At 48.9% G+C, this 26,014-nt stretch overlaps 1 protein-coding gene across 3 annotated transcripts in view; it reads right to left on the bottom strand.

Annotated features, from left to right (window-relative positions):
• nsg2 (neuronal vesicle trafficking associated 2) overlaps positions 1-26,014 on the bottom strand; it is a 160,909-nt gene that overhangs the window by 17,018 nt on the left and 117,877 nt on the right. For all 3 annotated transcript variants that reach the window (XM_072512098.1, XM_072512096.1, XM_072512097.1), the window contains exon 4: positions 13,598-13,708. In XM_072512098.1, the coding sequence (XP_072368199.1) occupies positions 13,598-13,708 (111 nt within the window). The remainder of the gene's footprint in view (positions 1-13,597; positions 13,709-26,014) is intronic.

Genomic DNA, 26,014 nt, shown 5'->3' with positions numbered 1-26,014 from the left:
TGTAGGTGGAGCCCAGGACATCCGTAAGAAAAAACACAAGGCTGAAGTATTTGCAATTATATTTAGCCAGAACTACTGGGTAGATGATCCATCTTAACCTCCTCTGGAGGTCTCCAGCATCATAGATGCCAGTCTTCAGCCAATTTTCTTCACTCCACATGATATCAAGAAGTGGCTGAAGGCATTGGATACAGCAAAGGCAATAAGCCCTGACAACATTTTGGTAATAGTAATGAAGGCTTGTGCTCCAGAACTAGCTGCACCCCTAGCTCAGCTGTTCTAGTACAGCTACAACACTGACATCCACCTGGTAACATGGAACATTTCCCTAGTATGTCCTGTCTGCAAAAAGCAGGACAAATTCAATTACAGCCTCATCAGTCTACTCTCGATCATCAGCAAAGTGACAGAAGGCGACATTGACAGTGTAATCAAGTGACACTCAGCAACAACCTGCTCACTGACATTCAGTTTGGGTTCTGCCAGGGCAACTTAGTTCCTGACCTCATTACAGCCTTGACCCAAACATGGACAAAAGACCTAGGGCCGGGTTCTCTGTTTCAGAGACCAAGTGCTGATGCTGGGATTGAATTGGTGGTGGCCTACAACCCCGAAAGCAGCGTTGATCCCGGAGCAATTCAAGATCCAATAATGGGCTAGCACTGGCGACACATGGTACTAGTGCAATTCCAATGCAACACAGCACCCGATTCACTGGGGTCAAGATTGGCACTCGAGAAGCTGACAAGCTACAGCCGCATACAAGCACTTCACTCCCCAGGCACACTCATTCCAGCCAAGAAGATGGCACTCAGAAGAGTGGCACGCCATGTTGCAGATGTGAAGCTCGAGACCCTGCGGGATGCCATGGAGTAGAGACAGGGCACTCTGTTTCCTGAGGTGGGAAGGAGGCTGCCACCCACTGCCATTTACCAGGCCTGGGCACAGGTGGCAGAGGCCATGAACGCCATTGGCCCCACCACCAGATCCAGCCAGCTGTGCTGTAAAAAGCTGCATAACCTCCTAAGGGCAGCCAGGGTGAGTAACCAGCACCATGCCCTTGGAACCAAACCCCCACCGGCCCAGAGGGTGACCAAACCCCACCTGCGGGCAGTCTGCTCACACCCCACCCTGCACTACATGCCATCACCCATATCGCCCGCTGGGTGCCCTGCACACACAGGCCACAAGCTGCCCACTTCCAGTGCTGCCCATGTCCGACTGCCTCACACTGTGCATTTTCTGTCTCTCCACCCCGCAGGAGAAGGCAGCATAAATTGAGAGAGAGCAAACTGGTGGCCCCTCACCGTCACGGGAGTGGCAGGCACTTGATCTGGTTGGTTGGCCCAGAAAGCAGGCAGTTGCCAAGGCGGAGGTCGGCATCGGGGAACCAAGTGAGCCCCCGTTGAGTTGGGATGTCCCTATGGCATGCGTGGCACCACCTCCACACCATCCCAGCACTTCCACACCACCCACCGCCCCCACTCAGCACCCCACCACCTCCATAACACCCCGCCACCACCCCCACCCGCGATCCAACCATGTGTCATGTCTTGTGTCTTGCAGGAACACCTGGCGATGAGGCGGGCCCTTCTGGTGTCCCCACACCCGGCCACAACCCCAGGACACGTCCAGCGAGGAGGCAGGACCAGAGAGTGACGTCAGCCCACATCACCCCAGAGCACCAGTCCGGAGACGACACTGATTTTCCATCACAGCTGTCTCCAACATTCTCCACCATCCCAGAGACATAGACCTCAGTTGGGCATTATAGTAAAGGGGCTCCTGGGGCACTACCTTGTGGACACCATACACCTGCAGCAGTACATCAGGTGGAGGTAGGAACGCCCAAGGGGGAGGTCAGTCGGAGGACAGCATAACCCCAGGGACTAGCTGCCATCCAGACTGTCTCGGGCATCTGGAAAGGGGGCGGTCCGATCGATGCTGGAGGTGTAGACAGAGAGCAGGGGACACCATGTCAGCAAACATCCAGCGCCTGTAGGTGCAGTTGGAGGAGTCCAACCGCCTGCAGGGCAGGAGCGGTGCAGACCATGTATGCTCCCCTGGCCAGCATGGAATTTCATGGCATTACAACCATTGAATCCCCCATTATCAACATTTTGGGGAGTACTATTGACCAGAAACTGAACTGAAAGAGAAATACCAATGCACAGTGGCAGCAGTGTGTACCATCAACAGGATGCACTGTTGCAAATCAGCAAAGCACCTTTCCAACCCACTACCTCTACCACCTAGAAGGACAAGGAAGCAGGTGCATGGGAACACCATCACCTGAATCTCTCCTCCAAGACACACACCATCCTAGCCTGGAACTATATTGCCATTCTTTCACTGTCACTGGATCACAATTCTGGAACTCGCTTCCTAACAGAACTATGGGTGTACCCATACCACATGGACTGCTGAGTTGATGAAGGTAGTTCCCTACCACCACCTTCTCAAGGTCTATTAGGGATGGGCTATAAATGTGGGCCTTGACAGCGAAGTCCACATCCCGTGAACGAATAAATAATAATAATTTGGAATATAAGTCAACCTCTCTTTACTGTTAAGAAATGTTACAATCGCAGAATATTCAATCTCAACTTTTCACCTCAGAAATGTGCATTTTACTCACCTTATAAGTTGGTGCATGGGCTCAAGCAGTCAATAGAGGCCTTGTTGACAAGTAGACGCACAGGAGTTCAAGACAAGCCCACACAGAACAGACTGCGTGTGGCGTATGGCGTAAAGAATGAAGCAAGAAGCTGCTTTCAAGCTAAGAGTAGTAACATTTGCTAACTTGTCAAATAACTATGCTGCAATGAGGGACTTCAGTGTTCATGAAAAACTCGTGTGAGAATGGAAGAAGAATGAATCTGTCTGTAAGAAGACGGCTAAGGCCAAATGCTCCATGTGAACAGGGACCAGCCATTGGCCTGATCTGAGAAGCATGTATCAGAATGGGTCCTTACAAATTGTCACAATGCATCGTTGCCAGAAATGCAAGGCATAAATATGCACTTAAGTGGGCCAAATCAAAGCCCGAGTCCAGCAAAGTTTTCAGAGCAACTTTATGGAATGAAAATGTCTTGTGTTACAGCAGAAGACCAATATCACTCACAGCCTACCAAAAGGCCTTGAAATGAAATGAAAATCACTTATTGCCACAAGTAGGCATCAATGAATTTGCTGTGAAAAGCCCCTAGTCGCCACATTATGGCGCCGTTTGGGGAGGCTGGAATGGGAATTGAACTGTGCTGCTGGCCTGCCTTGGTCTGCTTTCAAAGCCATCTCTTTAGCCATGTGCTAAACAAGCACCTTGATGCCAAAATCAACAGTTTCCAGCAATTCACCATCACACAGCAACAAAAAGACAAGCGGCAAGATTTTTCAGCCCCTGCGGTGTACTCCCAACTGCGGAGGCGGATCTCACTGGTCGGCAGGGGGATTTTCCCGTCAATGACTACAGTGTTTTGCGTGGCTCGCCAGTTCTGCCGCCAGGGAACCCTGTCATGGGCGGTTGCCTTCAGTAGAACCAGAAGGTCCCGCCCAAGTACTCATTGTGTCACATTGTCAAAATAGATGAATTGCTCATGAATTTCAATGTGCCCAGAAACCCAACTGTTCCGTGGAAAAGGTTCAAAAACAGTTCTAGTGAAAATCACAGGGCATGGGAAGGCAAGATTCACAGTCATACCAACCTGCATGGCCAACGGAACAAAATTAAAGTCTATGGTAATTTAAAAGCATAAGACTGTGCTGAAAATCATGTTCCATGCAAAGAGTTTGGACATGGCCATGACAACGGTTGGATGGATGAGGATGGAGTAAAGCAGTGGATCAATAGTGTGTTGGGATAGGTGCCCTGGTGTCCTGTACAAACAATGCAATTTATTAACGTGGAACATGTTCAGTCCCCTATCTGAAGAGATAAAGAGGTGGCTGCAAAGAAGTAACACCCACATTGCAGCGGCAGTGAGTGTCTAATGCCCATAGTTCAACCTCTGGTTGTGTCCCCAACAAGCCACTCAAGGATCCTGTTAATGACAAATGGAATAATTGAATGGTTGACAGAGAATAAAATCTTTACAAAGAGTAGAAATAAGTCTGCTGCCTAGCTTGAAGTTTTGCGTGGTCTCATTATCAAATTGTGGGATGCTAATAATCCACAATTTGTCATTAGATTGTTCTAAAATTGTTGAATGTCCAAATAAGTGGATGAAAAGGAAGATGATTTGTTGTGGAGGGATGATTCTGAAACCGAAAGTGCCAAATTTGATCCAGAGTGGAATCCTTATGATGAAGCTGTAGCCAAAGTGACTTCGAATGAATTTGATAAACTCTTTGCATTGGCTACTGAATTAAATTTGTCAGTTTTTAAAATGCTCAGATTGTGGTTCTGTGCCCTTGTAGAATTAATTAATTCAATAAAATGTATCACATTGATTTAATTTGAATCTGAGGTGTCATACTTTTTTCATATTTCAATATGATGACCGCCTACACCAACACTGGCGGTTCACCTTTTATACCCGGTGTATAAGTCAACCTCCATTTTTCAAAGGATTTTGAGGCTTCAAAGGTTGACTTATATGCTGAAATCTATAGTATTCAGATTGCTCTCCTAAGAGTTGAACAGTGCACAGCAGGGCCAGATGTCTCCACCACTATCCAGACTTCAACCTTGGGAGAGGCCATGGGCGGTATTCTCCGTTCAGCGATGGCAGAATCGTGAAGCACCATCAGGTGGAGAATCACACCTCAGCTGAAAATAGAGGCCAACGCCGGGCACCCAATGGAATGCCATTCTCTGTTGCAGTGGCATGAATACATTCTGCACCGCACGTACAGTAAACGCCGTTGGCATATCATTAATTGGGTCGCCCCGGTATTCTCTGGGCTTCCAACAATGCTCCGTCTCCACCAGGAGGAATTACCAACAGCAAGGTTCCCTTGTGGTTTTTCAAAATCTGGAAACATGCGCCGTGACTACTGAGGAAAAGCACAGAGGTGGGCAGGTGGGACATGCAAGGGAAGAGCTGCAGTGTAGGCTAGGGCCACTGTGTAACCCATTGGACCTGGTTGGGCACAGGAGTATGCACCATGCTAACATGCCTGCCTTTCACACCCTGCAGACAATGGATTTTGGAATCCAACCAGGAATGGATGTCATCTGCCTTGGGGGATGCACCGAGGCTATAACAAGCAGGAGCTGCCCGGGGACAGCCCTGCAGCGGCGGAGCTTGACCCAGAGGGACAGGAGTCAGCCGTTGAGGATGGAGAGCTGGCCAGCCAATTGACCACGGAGCAGGTGGCAAGGAGGCGGCATTAGGCCTTGTGTGTACCGGTAGTGCCTGTCATTTGAGGACCTGCTGGACCGAGCATGTCGTCAAAGACTCCTGCTGAGCACGAGGGTTGTGCGGCATATCTGCCGGATCATGGTGCACTTGGAACTGCGGGGGCATGAGGGAGGACACCTGCTACAGGTGGCCACGAATGTGACGGTCGCCCTGAACATTTTCGCTAGGGGGTCCATCCAGGCGCCGAGTGGGATCAGCCTGGGATCTCGCAGACCTCAGTGCACGGGTGCATCCTTGCATAATGGAGGCCCTGAATGGCCGGTCGGCACAATATATCAGCTTCAATAAGGACCGAGTCAAAGAACATTACAGCGCAGTACAGGCCCTTCGGCCATCGATGTTGCGCCGACCTGTGAAACCACAATAAAGCCCATCTGCACTATTCCCTTATCATCCATATGTTAATCCAATGACCATTTAAATGCCCTTAATATTGGCAAGTCCACTACTGTTGCAGGCAGGGCATTCCACGCCCTTACTACTCTGAGTAAAGAACCTACCTCTGACATCTGTCTTTTATCTACCTCCCCTCAATTTAAAGCTATGTCCCCTCGTGCTAGACATTACCATCCGAGGAAAAAGGCTCTCACTGTCCACCCTATCTAATCCTCTGATCATCTTGTATGCCTCAATTAAGTCACCTCTTAACCTTCTTCTCTGTAACGAAAACAGCCTCAAGTCCCTCAGCCTTCCCTCCATACCAGACAACATCCTGGTAAATCTCCTCTGCACCGATTCCAATGCTTCCACATCCTTCCTATAATGCGGCGACCAGAATTGCACGCAATACTCCAAATGCGGCCGCACCAGAGTTTTGTACAGCTGCAACATGACCTCATGGCTCCGAAACTCAATCCCTCTACCGATAAAAGTTAACACACCGTACGCCTTCTTAACAATCCTCTCAACCTGGGTGGCAACTTTCAGGGATCTATGTACATGGACACCGAGATCTCTCTGCTCATCCACACTACCAAGAATCTTACCATTAGCCCAGTACTCTGTCTTCCTGTTATTCCTTCCAAAATGAATCACCTCACACTTTTCTGCATTAAACTCCATTTGCCACCTCTCAGCCCAGCGCTGCAGCTTATCTATGTCCCTCTGTAGCTTGTAACATCCTTCCGCACTGTCCACAACCACCGACTTTAGTGTCATCTGCAAATTTACTCACCCATCCTTCTACGCCCTCCTCCAGGTCATTTATAAAAATGACAAACAGCAGTGGCCCCAAAACAGATCCTTGTGGTACACCACTAGTAACTGAACTCCAGGCTGACCATTTCCCATCAACCACCACCCTTTGTCTTCTTCCAGCCAGCCAATTTTTTATCCAAACTGCTAAATCACCGTGAATCCCATGTCTCCATATTTTCTGCAATAGCCTACCGTGGGGAACCTTATCAAACGCTTTACTGAAATCCCTATACACCACATCAACTGCTTTACCCTCGTCCATCTGTTTGGTCACCTTCTCAAAGAGTCCACCAGATTGCCCGGGCAGCGGGGTTCACCGCCATCGCCGGGATGCACCAGGTTCAGGGGGTGATTGACGGGTGCATGTCCCCCTAGGAGCACCGGCATATGAGTGGGTGGTAAACGAAAAGGTGTTCCACTCCATGAATGTGCAGCTGGTGTGTGACAACGAGGTGCACATCATGCACATCTGCGCCAGACACCCAGGGAACGTGCATGATGCCTTCATCCTGGCACACTCAATGGTTCCCGATACATTCAAGGCGCACCCCTGAGTGAGGGGTTGGCTCTTGGGTAACAGGGGCTTTCCACTGCGATCGTGGCTGATGATGCCTATCCGGAAGCCACTGACCAAGGCGAAAACCTGCTACAACGACGCCCATGCCGCGACCAGGGCTGTGATCGAGTGGTGCAATGGCGTCCAGAAGATGCAATTCAGATGCCTGGACTGCTCTGGAAGGGCCCTCCAGTATAGCGCTAGGAGAGTTTCCCACATCGTGGTGGCCTGCTGCATCCTCCACAACATCGTGCAGCAGAGGAACAACGTGTTGGAGGAGGGGGATGAATGGCAAGCCTTGTCCGACGAGGAGGATGTGAGGAGGACCAGGAATGGCAGGACATGGGGCCTGGCGGGGCCTGGGCAGGATCAGCAGGTTTACCGACTCGGGGGCCAGGCCAATGGTGGTACGAAGATCCCGTCCCAAGTCCCCTCCCCCCCACACCGGCCGAGCACCCCATCCCATATCCACTTTCCCTGCACCACTGATCCCCCCGCCCCCTCACCTGCAACCCTCTCGGTGATTCCTACCTGCCTCACTACGGGATGTAGGCCCTGGGCTGGCAGTATCAGCAGGTGTGCAGTTGGGGGAGAGGGGCTGGTGTAGTTGGAGGAGGGTGGTCCCGGGCGATGTGCGGTGGCTGACCTGGGGGCCCTAGCCCATGCCCATCTCCAAAGGCCGCCCATCTTCCCCCTGTTTTCCTCCGCAGCGCCCCTGCTGCAGCCAGCCCAGCCCATCCCTCACACCCTTCTCACAGAGCATCACGGCAGGTTAGAATGTTTGTGAACAGGTGTTTATTGTGCACAGGTGAACATGTTTCTTTAGGATTGTGCCCTAGCTCCTAATGTGCTCTGCACCTATGCCAACTTAATTGGTGTCTAACATTCTGGGCTTCTGGCCCCTAACAGTTTGTCTAAGTGGTTCCCCAGGTGGTGCATTAGGAGTGGAGACGGCCTGCTGTGATTCCCGCCTTGTGACCCAAGTTCCCTTTCATGGCTGTCCTCTGGAGCGACCAGGCCTGGACGGGCCTGCAATCTCTCGGGTGTCCCAGGTGGCGTGGTGCCACCCTGTTCTGCCTGCTGTCCATCAGATGCGCCAGGGACAGGAGTTCTGAGGCGCTGTGGTGTTCTGCAGGGGTCACCGCACGGGCCCCATCATCTCCACCTTGTTTGGGACGCCCGATGGTCCCCAGGTCACTCCTTGAGACAGGGGTAAGACCGGAGCAAGCTCCGGGGGGGGTCTCCTGCCACCTGGTGCTGCCAGTCCTGGAGATACATTCTCGTCTCGACCAGGGTCTCAATGCCACCTCCCTCTGTGAATGTGCCTCATCCCCCTGTGACTCGTTCAGGTCAGCCAGTGCCCAGGTAATGCCATGGATGCCCACAGCCATGACCCGTTGTGGCTAGGTCAAGTTCTGGAGTGTCGCTGCAATGTCCAGGTGGTCTGTGACAGGGCCGCCCTGTTATGTGCCTCGGCCACTGCCCGCACAGAGTGTCCCAGGCCTTGGACATCTTGACCCCTTGATCACCCTAGAGAAACATTAGGTTCCAGCATTCGAACTGTATTGGTAGCTTGCATGTCTGTCTTTTGAGGAAAACATCCACTTTGAGGTGTTACTGGGTTGTTATGCTGCACTAAATTCATAATTACTTACGAACAACCTCGCTAGCCTGGAAAAACTAATGTCACATTTGTGACATGTCAGATATCTGCATTCTGATCAATTGTATATATTTTAACACATTTGATGTCCCAAGGCCTCACCGCGGATGCCACCCATTCATTGTTGGCCTGGGTAGCACACATGGTCGGCACCACCTCCTGCAGGCGGTTGGACTCCTCCAACTGCATCTTTTTTTTTCTTTTTTTATAAATTCAGAGTACTCCATTTTTTTCCAATTAAGGGGCAATTTAGTGTGGCCAATCCACCTACCTGCACATCTTTGGGTTGTGGGGGTAGATACGGGGAGAATGTTCAAACTCCACACAGACAGTGACCCAGGACCGGGCTCGAACCCGGGTCCTCAACACTGTAGGCAAAAGTGCTAACCATTGTGCCACCGTGCCGCCTCCTCTAACTGCATCTGCAGGCACCGGAATGTTGCTGACACCCCTTCATTAAATCCCCGGCTCTGTGTCTGCATCTCCAGCATCGATAGAACCGCCCTTTCCAGAAGCACAAGACCCGCCTGGACAGCAGCTAGTCTCTGGGGTCGAAACACCCTCCTACCTACCACCCCGTCAGAGGTTCCTACCTCTACCTGATGTACCTCTGTACGTGTGTGATGCACACCAGATAGTGCCCCCGGAGCCTCTTCTCTATAATGCCCAACTGAAGTGAGTGTCTCTGAGGTGGTGGAGGGTGTTGGAGACAGCTGTGACAGAAAGTTGGTGTTGTCACCAGACTGGTGCTCCGAGATGCTGGAGGCTGTCGCTTGGGGGCTCTCTTCACTGTCTGGTCCTGCGTTGTGACCGGGTGTGGGGGGCCTCCAGAAGGGCCTGCCTTGTCGCCAGGTAATCCTGCAAGACACATGACATGCCCGCATGGTTGGATCGTGGGTAGGGGTGGTGGAGGGGTGGTGAGATGGTGAAGGTGTGGTGTGGAGGTGGTGGGGTGCTGGGCGATGGGTTTTGTGGTGTGTGGTTCGATGGTGTGAGGGTGGTGGGTGGTGTGGGGGTGGTGCCACGCGTGCCATAGGGACGTCGCAACTCAACGTGGGCTCACTTGGTTCCCTGCTGCCGACCTCCACCTCAGCGACTGCCCATTCTCTGGGCCCACCAACGAGGTCCAATGCCCGCCCTCCAACAGTGAGGGGCCGCAGGTCCGGCAGGCCCCCTCCAGTCTGCTCTCTCTGTCTCTGCGGTTGTGGGGCACCTTCTCCTGTCGGGAGGGGGGACAGAAAATGCACAGTGCGAGACAGTCAGACGCGGGCAGCTAGTGACCAGGACATCTGATCAAGACGGGCGGTATGGGTGTTGGCATGTGGTGCTGGGTGGGGTGCGAGCAGACTGACGGCGGTTGGGGTTCGATTGCCCTTTGGGTGGGGTTGGGTATGGGTGTGTGGGACAGGGGTTAATGCTGGGGACACGGTGCTGGTTACTCACCCTGGCTGCCCTGAGGAGGTCGTGCAGCTTTTTACGACACTGCTGGCCAGCTCGGGCAGTGGGGTCCATGGTGCTCACGGCCTCTGCCATCTGTCCCTAGGCCCGGTGTACAGCAGCGGGTCACTGCCTCTCCTCCGTGGCATCCAGCAGGGTCTCGAGCTCCGCATATGTGAAACGGGGTGCCGCTCTTCGGGGTGCCATCGTCTTGGCTGGAATGAGTGTGTGGGGAGTGGAGTGCTGAGATGCAGCTGCAGCTTGACAGCCCCTCGAGTGCCAATCCTGAACCCGGCCAATCGGATGCTATTTTTCACTAGTTCCACGTGCGCCGGTGCTAGCCCATTAACAGATTATGAATTGTTCCTGGACTGGCACCGCATAACACCACCGATTCAGTCCCGGAGTGAGCACTTCATCTCTGAAACTGAGAATCCGGCCCCACGTGTCTGATGCTTTGCTAGATTCTGTCTCTTGATGGCAGGATTCCTGAGATCACTCCAGCCAGGGGTGGCCTGTTTTGGTCTTCTGTTCAACCACACCTAACTCTACTTCCACATCCTCTGGCTTCCATGTACACTCGGGCTGGCATTTAATACTCTCCTGAGGTCAGTTTGATGGTGGAGGGATATTTAATCAAGTAGAAAGATGCCAGATGGCGATCCCACTACCTTCCTGCCTCGGCCCTGATTAAGTGCGGGGGGAGAAGGTTGGTGGATGGCCTTCCTGCTCCATCCTCAATTGAGGCCCTTAAGTGGGTAATTATTGCTCAATTAAGCGTCTTATGCCGCCACCATTGATGTGTAACCAGCAGCAGGCAGAGGACTCACTGTGCAGAAAGCTTGAAAAGCAAACCCCTGATCAAAGGCACCCAGTGCTTGATTAACAGGGAGGGAGGGCCTGCTGAGAGTCACCCCTTTCCCTTGCTGCCTGTGACCCACATCTCGCCTTCATTCACCTGTTGGCTGGATCCGTTAGTGATTCTGGGCCCTGGGTGGGTGCATTGCCAGAAGCTGTCAGCCTGCCCCCAGTAATGCAGCTGGGCAATGATTCAGCTCTCAGGGGGGAGGGTATTTCTGCTCCTAGGGGTCCTTGATCCTGGGGAAGGCCTGTTGCTGCCCAGTTCAGTGTCTGATTGTCATCTGATTCAGAAATAGAAAATGCTGGAAAAATTCAGCTGGTCTGGAAGCTCCAAAGAACAGTCATATTGGATTCCAAACGTTTCTCTCTCCACAGAAGCTGCCAGACCTGCTGACCTTTTCCTAATTTTCTGGTTTTGTTTCAGATTTCTCGAATCCACAGTATTTTGCTTTTATTATGGCATTTGATTTGGCAGGTCTTCCAGCGAGGAGGTGATCCGGGGCTCTCGCTGGCTCTCCAGCCGGCAGGTGAAACTTGCATTGTCTCTACGAAATATCGCCCTTTGTCTCACCATGTATCATTTTCTCATATATATTTCTAGGCTGCAGAGTGAAGAGGCAAGAGTTAATGGTGGAATGCATGAGAGGTCACTACTGTTTCAAAGGGGCTGTATGTTGTTCTTCAGCATTCTTTTCAGTCCTTCTACTCAATGCCAGTCACTCCATCTTATCAGCTGTGCTACTGTGCAAGTGATGGCTTCTTGGTATTCCAATGCTGGCATTCCACAACTCTCATCCCACCACTCTCATCCCACAACATTGAGAACTGTATTTCCAGGGTAAAGGTTTTGGCAATTCAAACCAACTTTCACAACTTCAAAACCTATTGACAAAAAAAATCTAATTTGTAGCTGAACTCTGTAAATTCACAACAAAATCTGATTGCATTTGATACAAAGATAGGTAAGAAAATATGTTGCGAAGGGGACATTAGGAGTCTGCAAAGAGACAGAGATAGATTAAGTGAGTAGACAGAAATTTGGCAGATGGGAATAAGCGTCCAGGTACATGAATCACGAAAGGTTAGTATGCAGGGGCAGCAAGTGATTAGGAAGGCAAACGGAATGTTGCCATTTATTGCAAGCGGAATGGGAGTATAAGATTAGAGATGTTTTGCTACAGTTCTGCGGGGCATTGGCGAGACCACATCTGGAGGACTGCGTACTGTTTTTGTCTCATTATTTAAGAAAGGATTCCAAATGTGCTTGAAGCAGTTCAGAGACGGTTCACTTGGCTGATACCTGGGATGAGGAATTATCTTATGAGGATAGGTTGCACAGGCTGAGCCTGTATCCATTGGAGTTTAGAGGAACGTGAGGAAATCTTATTGAAACATAAGATCCTGAGGGGACTTGGCGCGATAGACACTGAAAGGATGTTTCCACTTGTGGAGAAACTAGAAATAGGGGACATGGTTAAAAATAAGGGGTCATCCACTTAAGGTGGAGATGAGAAAAGATATTTTCTATCAGTTGATCATAAATCTTTGGAACTCTTTTCCTCAGAGAGCGTTGGAGGCAAGGTCTTATAACTTGCCTGGATCCTATTGGCTGGTGAAAATTGGTTACCCCATGTTATTTGGGGAATATGAGCTCTCCCAATGAGAGGGAGGGGGTGGGGCAATCATTAGCAGTGCAGCTGTATAAATAGCGCTGGCCAGTGTGGTACCAGCTTGAGAGGGAATCAGTAGTGAACTACTGGCCTTGTGTATATATTCTTGGAAGTAAATAAAGTTACTTTTTGTTTGGCTCTACAAACTCATGCTGGATTCTTTGTGGCCTTCATAAAACAGGGTCAATAAATATTTTTATGGCAGAGATAGATAAATTCTTGACTAACAAGGGAGTCAAAAGTTATTGGGGGTAGGAGGAATATAGAGTTTAGGCCACAGTTAAATCAGCCATGATCATATTGAATAAAGAACAATACAGCACAGCAACTGGCCCCTTGGCCCTCCAAGCCTGCGCCAATCACGTCTCCTATCTAGACCAACCGCCTGTATCCTTCTATACCCCTTCTGTTCATGTGCCTATCCAGATAAGTCTGATTGAACAAAGGAGCAGGGTTGAGGGGGCAAATGGCCTACTCCTACTCCTGATTCTTATGTACGTATGTTCACAAAAAATATATTTTATGTTGAATAAAATGCAAATATATCTCTGTTTCCAACTAAGCAATTACTCTTCTGCCTGGAATCTTATCCACATATCACTTCTAATTTATAATAGTGGTCAATACCATTAATAATACAAGCTGCTGTAATAAAATTAATGTTTATATACCCATGCTATGTCACATTTGAGCCAACAATTGATGTCAGTCATAATGAAATTGTGGCGAATGACGAGCCATTGCTCTGCAAATAACTTCAAATTCTATTTGTATTAAATTGAAAGTAGGATTGGTAATTCCACAAATTCAATATGTTTATGGAAGGGGTATTCTTTTTTTCAATCCTTACCTTATACACAAATCCATCTGGGCAACTATGATCATAGGTGAAGGCTTTGTATACCACAAGGAACACGATACAGGCAAGAAATGCAAGAGCAAGAAAAATGAGAATGGTAACCTGGAACACAAGAAAATATAAAACTAAATGATCAACTTAGAAATTCTTAGTCAGTAGATTGGTTATGTTCACAAACATCAAACAATTTCATTTAACATTTTAACAATTTTTATGACTCCAATGCTTTCATTTTATAGGTTATTCAATACAAATATCTCCCAAGTGCCAACTAACAATTCAACAGTAATCTGAGGTTTCATGGAAAAATATTTCAGTACCAACATTTATTTTTGAGATTCATTCATACCCAGTGAAAAGCTTCTTGCAACTTTTACTTTCTCAGTTTACAATATTTGAAGTTTTGACTGTCAAGTCACACCAGCCTTTGTTTATTCCCATCTGCATCAGTGAGCAGCACAATGTTATGCAAGAGCTTTAAATAAGGTGATTATTTCTCGTTCATACATTTTGCTGTGAGATGGCATTTAAAGGATTTGCATACTTCAAACTGAATAAATCACATGTTAAATTTTACAAAAGTGTGCTGAGCCGACGAGTGTCACTTATCTCTTTTATTAGTCAGCTTAGGAAATTTTGGTCCTGCCCTAATCACAAAATATCACCTAATTTTCGGATTTCATGGAGGGATAAAGATTGAGCTTTCAATGCTTGTGCAGTTCGACCAGTAAATCAAATAGCTGAGTACCATAATTCAAGGAGAGCGTAAGTGAGGCAAACACTCACTAGCGGTATACACAAAGTGATGTGTCTAGCCTTAATATGGTCAACAATGTCACAATCATTTTCAAAATTTATTAGAAATTAGCATTAACACTAGGGAAGCACTGTACGAATTCACTCCTAAATAGATTCCATAGTGCCAATATTAACCTCCAACAAGAAATGAAAATGGAGTAAGTGGGTTGAGCAGTGGACTCACCAACATGAGACCTGGATCATTTTAATTTCGTGCCTCAATGCCATTCTCATGAACTGATTGTTAGGAAAGAGTTAATGTTCCCCAATGTGTGCACCAGACTGATTGTCTGATAGGAGTGCACATATCTATTGTTGATATACATATATTTAATAAAGGGGTACAGGTGGCTCTGTGTTGTTAGATGAGATGTGATTGTAGAACACAATAATATTGGAATTGAAGCAGTCAAGACTTGCTTTTAAGTTTTCATTACAGAGACATCATCGGAAGTAAACACTGATTCCCGCACCAGGAACAATGCGGAGGTTGGCAGGCCTGACCATGGCATGGGACCATCCACTGTTGCTTCACAGCGCCAGGGTCCCAGGTTCGATTCCGGCTTGGGTCACTGTCTGTGCGGAGTCTGCATGTTCTCCCCGTGTCTGAATGGGTTTCCTCCGGATGCTCCGGTTGCCTCCCATAAGCCCCAAAAGACACGCTGTTAGGTAATTTGGACATTCTGAATTCTTCCTCCGTGTATCCGAACAGCGCCGGAATGTGGCGACTAGAGGCTTTTCACAGTAACTTCATTGCAATGTTAATGTAAGCCTGCTTGTGACAATGAAGATTATTATTATTATTTTAAGGTCACTGGCACTAATGTGTGTCAAGGAATGACAGGGACCACAGTTGATCACATTTGGGTGGGGGGGGGGGGGGGGGGGGCACAGGACAGTAGAAGCCCAACAGTTTCTGATGAAACCCAGAGGAACATTCCTGCTCTTGCAACTCACAAGTAAACATTAAGAAGCATAATTATTTATTTTCTCAACCCTATACCAGGCCCGCTTCTGTGTGACATCAGGCTGGCTAGTGAGGCTGGCTCATGCACATGATGGTGTAAAAATCTTGGCAGAGCCTGAGCAATGTCACATGTCAACTTTTGCCTTTCAACATTAACACGGTCTGTCTGGAGCAAGCACCTCTGCTGTCCAAATAGGTCTGATAAAATAGCACAACTGTGACATGTAGAAGTTGAGTGTCATAGTGCATATATTTAGCCCCTTGAGGCCTAATTTTTATCAGCGACAAAAATTGAAAAACAACCCTTATTATTGGCTTACACAAGAAAAAGGGACACTCAGGCGAGTTATCTGTAGCCACTGGTGTCTGTGGAACCATGTCATGGCAAAAGTAACAATCCTCAAGACAGGCTGGGAAAAAAGGAAACCTGGTAGTGGAAAGCATCACCATCAAGCAAATTATACCTGGCTGACACAGGACTAAAAGGTTTCTATGGCAATAAGCATCGAAAAAATGGCTTCAATACAGTGCAACAGCCAATTTTCAAGATCTCTCAATTATTTCAGTTTCAAGTTGATATGTTTCATCTTTTCAAAGCAGGGTACTGATGTGTCCGTCTTTCACAAGTCCCGGCAGTTATAAAATGTGAGGATAAGTGGTCCATCTACAGTACCTGAGGGTGAAGGTGAGGGTGATCAGTTGTTTCTCACAAATAAGAAAATGGAGACAAGGGGCTTGATTTAACCAAATGTGAACGTAATCCCATAGCGAGCTTGCCTACACTCCTTGATGTAGCGATATCGGGCTCCATTTTTAAATGGCAACCCAATATCTGGAGCCCGGAAGCAATCCCCAACCCCCTCCAAAGCCCCAAGACACCATGGGAGGGTCCCTGTCCCTCCAACACTGCACAGGGCACTCAAAGTCCAATCACCACCATGCAGAATAGTGCCACCTGGGCAGCTTAGCAGCACCAGGCTGGCACCCTGCCCAAAGGGCATGCACCTGCGGGCCTCTGATCCCCTGGGAGACCCCCACGAGTGTCGCTCCATCTGGTCCCCATTTGTGGAGACCAGTAATCACCGAGCTCGCCCAAGGTCTCCAAGGCAAAGGAGATAGACCCCTTGCCTCGTGTACCTCGGGAATCTGCACATTAAAGGGAGATTAGCTGTCTTGCTTTACGATGCAGATTTGCTAAAAAAGGATCCTTCCCACAAGGGGCAGGTTTTACATTCCAACGCCTTGCGAGATCCCGTTAGATTTCTCGAGGCACTGCAAGCCAGGTAGATCCTGGGAGCGGGGCCTCCAGGTGCAGCATGGCCGTAAAATCGCACCTCATGAAATTTCCCCTGCCTGAAACAAGTCTGTTTGTTGGCGATCTAAATACATGTTTAATTTTCCATGTGTCTATTGCAGTGTTTTATTTTATTCTGCCATGGGATGTGCGCATCGCTGGCTCGGCCAGTAAATGTTGCCCATCCCCAATTGCTCTTGAACTGAGAGGCTTGCTAGGCCATTTCAGAGGACAGATAAGAGTCAACTAAATTGTTGTGGATCTGGAGTCACCTGCAGGTCAGACCAGGTAAGGAAAGCAAATTTTCTTCCCTCAAGGACATTAGCGAATGAGACTTTTCTTTTACAATTGTTTCACTATCATCATTAGATTTTTAATTCCAGATTTTTTTATGGGATTTGAACGCGAGTTCTCAGGGCATTACCTTGGGTCTCTGGATTACCAGTGTCCGCGTGGAACTACAAATGCTCACTCTTGATCCGGGGTTTCGCGGTGCAACACATAGCGAGTGGGAATGGAACATTTGGAGAGGTAGCCAAGTCCATTGACTTTCAGCAGCACCAGAAAATCTTTTTATAATATTTTATTCCAAACAATACAAAACGTCCCACAAAATGTCCCCATTTATAAATCACTCCGATAGATCACAACCGTTTGTTTTTGCAAACTAACTACTACTAATAATAATAATCTTTATTAGTGTCATAAGTAGGCTTACATTAACACTGCAATGAAGTTACTGTGAAAATTCCCTAGTCGCCACACTCCGGCGCCTCTTTGGATACACAGAGAGAATGCAGGGGCGAGATTCTCCGACCCCCCGCCGGGTCGGAGAATCGCCGGGGGCTGGCGTGAATCCCGCCCCCGCCGGTTGCCGAATTCTCCGGCACAATTCGGCGGGGGCGGGAATCGCGCCACGCCGGTTGGCGGGCACCCCCCCCGCGATTCTCCGGCCCGATGGGGCCGCAATCCCACAGCTAGAATGCCTGTCCCGCCGGCGTGGATTAAACCACCTCTCTTACTGGCGGGACAAGGCGGCGCGGGCAGGCTCCGGGTTCCTGGGGGGGGCGCAGGGTGATCTGGCCTCGGGGGGTGCCCCCATGGTGGCCTGGCCCGCGATCGGGGCCCATCGATCCACGGGCGGGCCTGTGCCGTGGGGGCACTCTTTTCCTTCCGCCTTCGCCACGGTCTCCACCATGGCGGAGGCGGAAGAGACTTCCTCCACAGCGCATGCGTGGGGATGCCGTGAGCGGCCGCTAATGCTCCTGTGCATGCGCCGCCCGGCAATGCCATTTCCGCGCCAGCTGGCGGGGCACCAAAGGCCTTTTCAGCCAGCTGGCGGGGCGGAAATCAGTCCGGCGCGGGCCTAGCCCCTCAAGGTTAGGGCTCGGCCCCCCCAAGATGCGGAGGATTCCGCACCTTTGGGGCGGCGCGATGCCGGACTGATTTGCGACGTTTTTGGCGCCGGTCGGCGGACATCGCGCCGATACCGGAGAATTTCACCCCAGAAGTCCAATTCACCTAACAAGCAGGTCTTTCGGGACTTGTGGGAGGAAACTGGAGCACCCGGAAGAAACCCACGCAGCCACGGGGAGAACGTGCAGACTCCGCACAGACAGTGATCCAAGCGCGAATCGAACCCCGGACCCTGGCGTGCTAACCACTGTGCTACCCTAACCCCAGAACGCCCAGCCCCCCTAACCTATCCCCCTCCGCCCGCCCCCATCACCCCTCCCCCCCCCCCCCACCCAATTGCTGGTAACAAACAAATCTTTAAAGACAGTGATGCACAGCCTCCACCTTGCGTAAAACCCTTCTTCTCACCCCCTAAGGGCATATTTGATTTTTATCTAGGCGCAGAAATTCTGCCATGTCCCTCCACCATGCCAAAGTCCTGTGTGGCACCGCCGACTTCCACCCAAGCAAGATTTGTCTCCGGGCAATCAGAGAGGTGAAGGCCAAAACATTAGCCTTCGTCCCTCTAGAAGCTCCGGCAGCTCCGACATCCCTCAAATCGCCACCAATGGGCATGGCTGCACCCTCATCCCCAGAATCACTGACATAGTCTGAAAGACCGAGGCCCAGAATCCGACCAATTTTGAGCAGGACCAGAACATATGCGAGTGGTTCGCTGGCCCTCCAGCTCTCACACCTATCCTCCACATCGGGGAAGAACCCATTCATGCGCGCTCTTGTCGTGTGCCCTATGGACAACTTTAAATTGTATCAGTTTCAGCCTGGCACAAGAGGAAGTAGAGTTTATCCAATACAATATCTCACTGCAGGCGCCTTCCTCCAACGCCAAGACCAATTCTTCTTCTTACTTTCCCTTTATCTCTTCTATCGGAGCCTTCCCCATCTCCAGCAATCACCCATAAATATCTGAGATCATTCCTTGCCCCAGCTCCTCACAAGATAACATCCTATCCATCATTGTGTGACTCAGCAACTGGGGGAATGAAGAGAGTTCTTTGTGAACAAAGTCCTGCACCTGCATATATCTAAACTTCTCCCCCGCGGGAGTTGATATTTTTCCTTCAACTCCTCCGGTCCCGTGAGCCTACCCGCCGCAAACAGATCCCTAATCCTCTCAACTTCCTCCCTCTTCCGAATCCTGTAGGTTGCGTCTATCCCAGATGGTGCAAATCTGTGGTTTCCGTAGATTGGCAGCAATACGGACATGCCCTCCAATCTGAAATGCCGCCTAAACTAATTCGAGATTTTAAGGGATTACGTCACCACCGGGTTCGTTGTGAATTTAGCCAAGGAAAACAGTAGCGGGGCAGTGACCAATGCCCTTAAACATGACCCAACACAGGAGACCTCTTCCTTTTGCCCCACCCCAACCCCTGCTCCCCCCACCACCCAGTAGTCGAACATTCAATTTGGTAACAACGCCAACCCTCTCGAAAGTTGCCCCCTCTGCAGAAAGGCTCTCTGAATCCTGGCCCACACAAAAGGCAGGCAGCACGGTAGCATTGTGGATAGCACAAATGCTTCACAGCTCCAGGGTCCCAGGTTCGATTCCGGCTTGGGTCGCTGTCTGTGCGGAGTCTGCACATCCTCCCCGTGTGTGCGTGGGTTTCCTCCGGGTGCTCCGGTTTCCTCCCACAGTCCAAAGATGTGCAGGTTAGGTGGACTGGCCATGATAAATTGCCCTTAGTGTCCAAAATTGCCCTTAGTGTTGGGTGGGGTTACTGGGTTGTGGGGATCGGGTGGAGGTGTTGACCTTGGATGGGGTGCTCGTTCCAAGAGCCGGTGCAGTCTCAATGGGCCGAATGGCCTCCTTCTGCACTGTAAACTCTATGTTAAAAGCCGAGATTAACTTGTTCACACAAACAAAAAAAGATTCGGGGAGGAAGAGCGGGTGGGACCGGAACACAAATAGGAATCTCGGCAGAAAACTTATTTTGATCATCTGTACAATCTGGAAAGTGGGAGAGCATCCCATCTCTTCAAATCCCCTTTCACACCCTCCACCAGACGGGCCAGGCTCAATCTGTCCAGCAAGGCCCTATCATGAGCCACCTGAATCCCTAGATATCTAAATTTCGTCTTGGCCAGCTTGAATGCAGCGTTCCCAAATCTGCTCTCCTGCCCAGGAGGTTTACTGGAAATACTTCCCTCTTGGTCACGTTAAGTCTTTACCCTGAGAAACCATAGAAACCATCCTATCTGGCTGCATCACAGCCTGGTATGGCAACTGCTCGGCTCAAGACCGCAAGAAACTTCAGAGAGTCGTGAACACAGCACAGTACACCACACAAACTCGCCTCCCATCCATTGAGTCCATCTACACCTCCCGCTGCCTAGGGAAAGTGGGCAGCATAATCAAAGACCCCTCCCACCCGGCTTACTCACTCTTCCAACTTCCTCCATCGGGCAGGAGACACAAAAGTCTGAGAACACGCACCAACAGACTCACAAACAGCATCTTCCCTGCTGTTACCAGACTCCTATACGACCCTCTTATGGACTGACCTCATTAACCCTACATCCCTGTATGCTTCACCCAATGCCGGTATTTATGAAGTACCTTATGTTGCCCTATTATGTATTTTCTTTTCATGTACTTAATGATCGGTTGAGCTGCACGCAGAAAAATGCTTTTCACTGTACCTCAGTACACGTGACAATAAACAAATTCCAATCCAGAAGAATCCAACCTTCCTCAATAGCCCATTATCTTCCCCATCCCCCCTGCCCATCTGCCTGTCCTTTCGATAGGACACAAATCCTTGGATATTTAGATCCCAGCCCTGATCCCCTTGCAGCCATGTCTCTGTGATGCCCACAACATTATACCCGCCAATTTCAATGTGCGCAACAAACTCATTTACCTTGTTCCATATTCTACGTGCATTTAGGTACAACACCCTCAGTTCTGAATTGACCACCTCTCTTCTCATACTTGTCACCTTTTATGCCTGAGGTTAGATTCTGGCCACCTTCTATACACTCTGTTCTATTATGTGGTCTGGAAACTTTACTAACCTCTCCTGAGCCCTCGGATCCTTTAACTATACAACAAACAACAATCACACGGACGAAAGGTGACCTTCTCAGCTACAGTCTCGCATAGTCTTCGTCCACTTCAAGATTCGCTCCTTCTCCAAATATTTATGCAACCGAACGATTTCCACCCTTGGTGGATCCCCAGTTCTTGGCTTCTGGTGCAGCATCCAGTGGGCCTGATTCACCTCGAGGGGATTTTGCAACCAGCTTCCCAAACATCTTCACCACGCATTCGGTGGTGCTCATACCTTCAAATCCCCCCGTAGTCTAACTATCCTCAGGTTTTGACGCCTGGATCAGTGCCCCGGTCATCCAACCTGGTTTTCAGAATTTGTGGGTCTCCACCAGCATTGTTAACCCGGCCCCTAAAAAGACATTCCGGTCGCTATGATCCGAGACCGCCCTCTCCACCTCCCAAATCATCGTACCCTCTGAGTCCAGTCGATGCTCCACCCTTTCGATCACCCTACGAAGGGGTGCTACTGCCACCTCAATCGCCTTGGACAAGTCCTCCAATATCGCCTGCCTGTGCTTCTTGAATTCACCAACGATGAACTCCATTAGCTACCCCATTGGAAATTGGGTGGGCTTCGAGGCCATGGTGAGGTCCGCCAACTTTTCCTTCACTGCATCACAAGGGTCCTCTGAACCTTGGGCAGGGACTTTATTTGATTTAAGTCTTGTATTATAATACAAGGGGGGGGGGGCAGGTAGCACAGTGGTTAGCACAGTTGCTTCAAAGCTCCAGGGTCCCAGGTTCGGTTCCCGGCTTGGGTCACTGTCTGTGCAGAGTCTGCACGTTCACCCCGTGTCTGCATGGGTTTCCTCCGGGTGCTCGGGTTTCCTCCCACAGTCCAAAGATGTGCAGGTTAGGTGGATTGGCCATGTTAAATTGCCCATAGTGTTCAAAGGGGCTGGGTTGGGTGGGATTATTGGGTTGCGGGATAGGGTGGGGTGTGGGCTTCAGTGGGGTGCTCTTTCCAAGGGCTAGTGCAGACTCGATGGGCCAAATGTACTGTAAATTCTATGATAATCCGCCAACATCCCACATCAGAGGAGAAACCAACGAACGTCACTTGCTTTATTCTACTTCCCACTAAAACACCCGTTTTCTGGGTAAAAAAGGCCAAAAACCAAGTCTCCAAGTGGGAGCCACCTTGTGTGCGACTGATCAGCTCATGGCCGCCACCAGAAAGGACCGGAAAATATTGACTACAAAGGAAAATCAGGCCCGTGGGCGTAAATGTGTATTAATAAACATGAATGTTTTAAATAAATTTCTTCATTTTTAACGTTTAAAAATATAGACAACAATAATATTTGCTCACCAGCGTGAGTATACACGTTGGCCGGAATATTCCAGCCGCTCACGCCGGCAGAATCTTCCGGTCCCAATGGCGATCCGTCTTCACCGCTGCGGGTTTGTGCAGAAAATCCCGCCTGGTATCATTTGAAAGTAGCCAGTTGTTTCCTAGTTGAAATGTTTAGTCTATCCTATATATCCAAAACTTCAAAACATTTTCCTAAATTTTACGTAACACTTGGTCTTGATTTATAATTACTGATATCATACAATATTTCAAAATTGCACTTTTCTCAATTTTTAATGAGTTGATCTCATTGGCAGTGGTAACCGCAGAGTTAATTTTTTTTTAAACAAGGGCACAGGCAGCAACAGCAGTGACACTTTCATTTACAGAAGGTGACTGTGGAGGCTCCATTTTCAACAATAGATTCTTTCTGACTAAATCTTAGAATAGTGAGACACAAAAAAAAATATCAAATATACAGATTAAATGTGACTTCTTACATTGGGGTATGCTTTATCAATAAAATAGAAATGATGTGCCTCAGTCTATTTTCTCCCCACACGTTACCAGAAATCATAAAAGGTAAGCAGCAAAGAACTAAGAACTAAGAGGTCAACATCCAGTAAGAACGAACAGCAATGATGACATTCAGGATGGCTATCAACTGATATGTGCTGTTAGTACCAAGGATAAAGCTCTGTGATTTGGTCCATATCTGATGGGTAATGAACAGTCTATTTTCAAACAGGACTCGAGTGAATAGCCTCCAACCTCTGAATATGCGCTATGAACAACAAACTGAAAAGACAATGATGCTTAAACTTCTTTGTTCAGCAAGGTTTCTCTTTCCATACAGTGTGAATCTTCAGATTTATTGTTATTCTTAATGTCACCAGGGGCTATATATTTGTCAATAAAACACCAGGGGCGGGATTCTCCGTAGCCCACGCCAATATCATAATCATACAGAGTATATGAATGAGATACAGAATCTGGTGAACTGGTGCGACGACAATAATCTCTCCCTCAATGTCAACAAAACGAAGGAGATTGTCATCATCTTCAGGAAGCGTAGTGGAGAACATGCCCCTGTCTACATCAATGGGAACGAAGTAGAAAGGGTTGAAAGCTTCAAATTTTTAGGTGCACAGATCACCAACAGCCTGTCCTGGTCCCCCCATGCCGACACTATAGTTAAGAAAGCCCACCAACGACTAGTCAGAAGACTAAGGAAATTTGGCATGTCAGCTACGACCCTCACCAACTTCTACAGATGCACCATAGAAAGCATTCTTTCTGGTTGTATCACAGCTTGGTATGGAGCCTGCTCTGCCCAAGACCACAGGAAACTACAAAAGGTCGTGAATGTAGCCCAGTCGATCACGCAAACCAGCTTCCATCCATTGACTCTATCTATAATTCCCGCTGCCTCAGAAAGGTAGCCAGCATAATTAAGGACCCCACGCACCCCAGACATACTCTCTTCCACCTTCTCCCGTCAGGAAAAAGATACCAAAATTTGAGGTCACGTACCAACCGACTCAAGGACAGCTTCTTCCCTACTGCCATCAGACTTTTGAATGAACCTACCTCGTATTAAGTTGATCTTTTCTCTACACCTTGCTATAACTGTAACATTATATTCTGCAGTCTCTCCTTCCTTCCCTATGTACGGTATGCATTGTTTGTACAGCATGCAAGAAACAATAATTTTCACCGTATATTAATACATGTGACAATAATAAATCAAATCAAATCAAATAATCAGCGATCGGATGGAGAATCGACTCTGGCGGCCAAATCGGGGCTGGCGCCGGTCAGCCATGCTCCGCTCCCTCGGAAATGGTGTCATCGTCTCGCGCCGCTGCAACGGCGTTGGCGCGTCATCGGCCGGCCCTCCCGGGATGCTCCGCCCGCGATGGGCCGAGTTCCCGGGACACGTGGTCTCAGCCGTGCAGGAACCCGGCGTGGCGGCTGCAGACTGTGTCCAATGCCGCCATGATCGGACGGCATCCGTGTCGCAGGCCGGGGGGGCTTCCTTGAGGGCTACAGGGACAGGTGGTGGGTAGCCAGGGGGAGGCCTTGGCGTCGCAGATGGCGGGTCGGGTCCGAACACGGCCAGCGTATTGTTGTACGGTGCGACAGCTGCAGGTCGTCAGCTGTGCACATGTGCAGCCAGGGACCTGGCCATTTTTCATCTGTTTTTGGCGCGGAAGCCGGGAGTTTCACCTGGCACCGCTGCTAGTCCCTCACCAGTCCCGCAATCGGTGAGGGTTTCACGCAGAATTTTTGGTCGTAAAAGACCACACATGCTCCGTTGGCGTCAACACTTAGTCACTGAAAAGGCGAGTCCAGCCTAAGGTATTTTACAAATAATTCTTACTAAACAATACACACTATTGAGATATATTGCCTCCAGGCAAATTTGGTGAGTGCAAAATTAAAACATAATGTTATGAAGTTGCATTATTTAAAATATTAATTGCTGGAAATATATTACTTTATAATGTACACACATAAGCTTGGACCTTTTTGAACAGATCACTTTTCCTAAGCAAAACACATTGGCTTAGAGAAGCTACTATATTGCATTTGTGAAGGATACAAGCTGCTTTTACGGAGACACAGACTCTGTGGAGCACTCTAAGAGGTCACATGTTCCAGCTCTTGAATGAAAAAAATAGTGGATTTTATATAGTCAGAGATTGCCACAGGAGCAACAGCCTTTCCTATCTCTCTTTCTTCTGAAAACTCTCTCATTAAAGCCGGGTTGTTTGCAATTTGAGATAAAACACACCAGAAGAGCTCATTGCTGTAACCGTGAGTTCATTGAGAATTCTGAACCAACACCACTGTTTCCAGTGCGAACCCCCATGAACCAGTAGCTAAAATGGATGTTCACCTATAATCAAGCCCCCGGACACCCAGTGAATTTATTTTTCCTGATTTTACTTGTTACTTGACCAAGTTTTTAATAACTGATGTTCTGCAGTGTTTCGTTTTTCTTGTATGCTGGCAGGCTGGGGGTGGGGGTGGGGGGGGGGGTTGATTAATTTGCTGATTTCTGCATCATTACCTGAGTGAGTTTTAGCAATAAAACTAACTCTTTACTTTTTAACTTAAGGAACCTGGTTGGCTTATTTCTTGCATCGAGTTATACATAATTAAGAACCTAGATAATGGACAACATCCCCCCCTTACAAATTCAAACTCAGGGATGGGACAAAGAGAGGAGTTAGTTCCACTGCTGATCTAATCGTATGGAAGAGGGTGTAGGCCACTCGCCTCGTCAAGCCTGCTCAGCTAGTCAATCAGATCATGGTTGATTCATGCCTTAACTTCCATTTCAATCTTAGGGTAGCACAGTGGTAATGTCACTGGATTAGTACTCCAGAGACCCAGGCCAATGCTCTAGGGCACGGGTTCAAATCTTATCATCAGTTAGTGAAATTTAAATGTAATTACTAAATGTAGAATATAAAGCTAGCCTCAATAACCAGGACCATGAAAACTGCCATCTATTG

Source organism: Scyliorhinus torazame, chromosome 7, assembly GCF_047496885.1.
Source record: "Scyliorhinus torazame isolate Kashiwa2021f chromosome 7, sScyTor2.1, whole genome shotgun sequence".
Lineage (NCBI taxonomy): Eukaryota > Metazoa > Chordata > Chondrichthyes > Carcharhiniformes > Scyliorhinidae > Scyliorhinus > Scyliorhinus torazame.
Note: the sequence above shows the minus strand (reverse complement) of the source record. Positions and strands in the feature narration are given on the sequence as shown.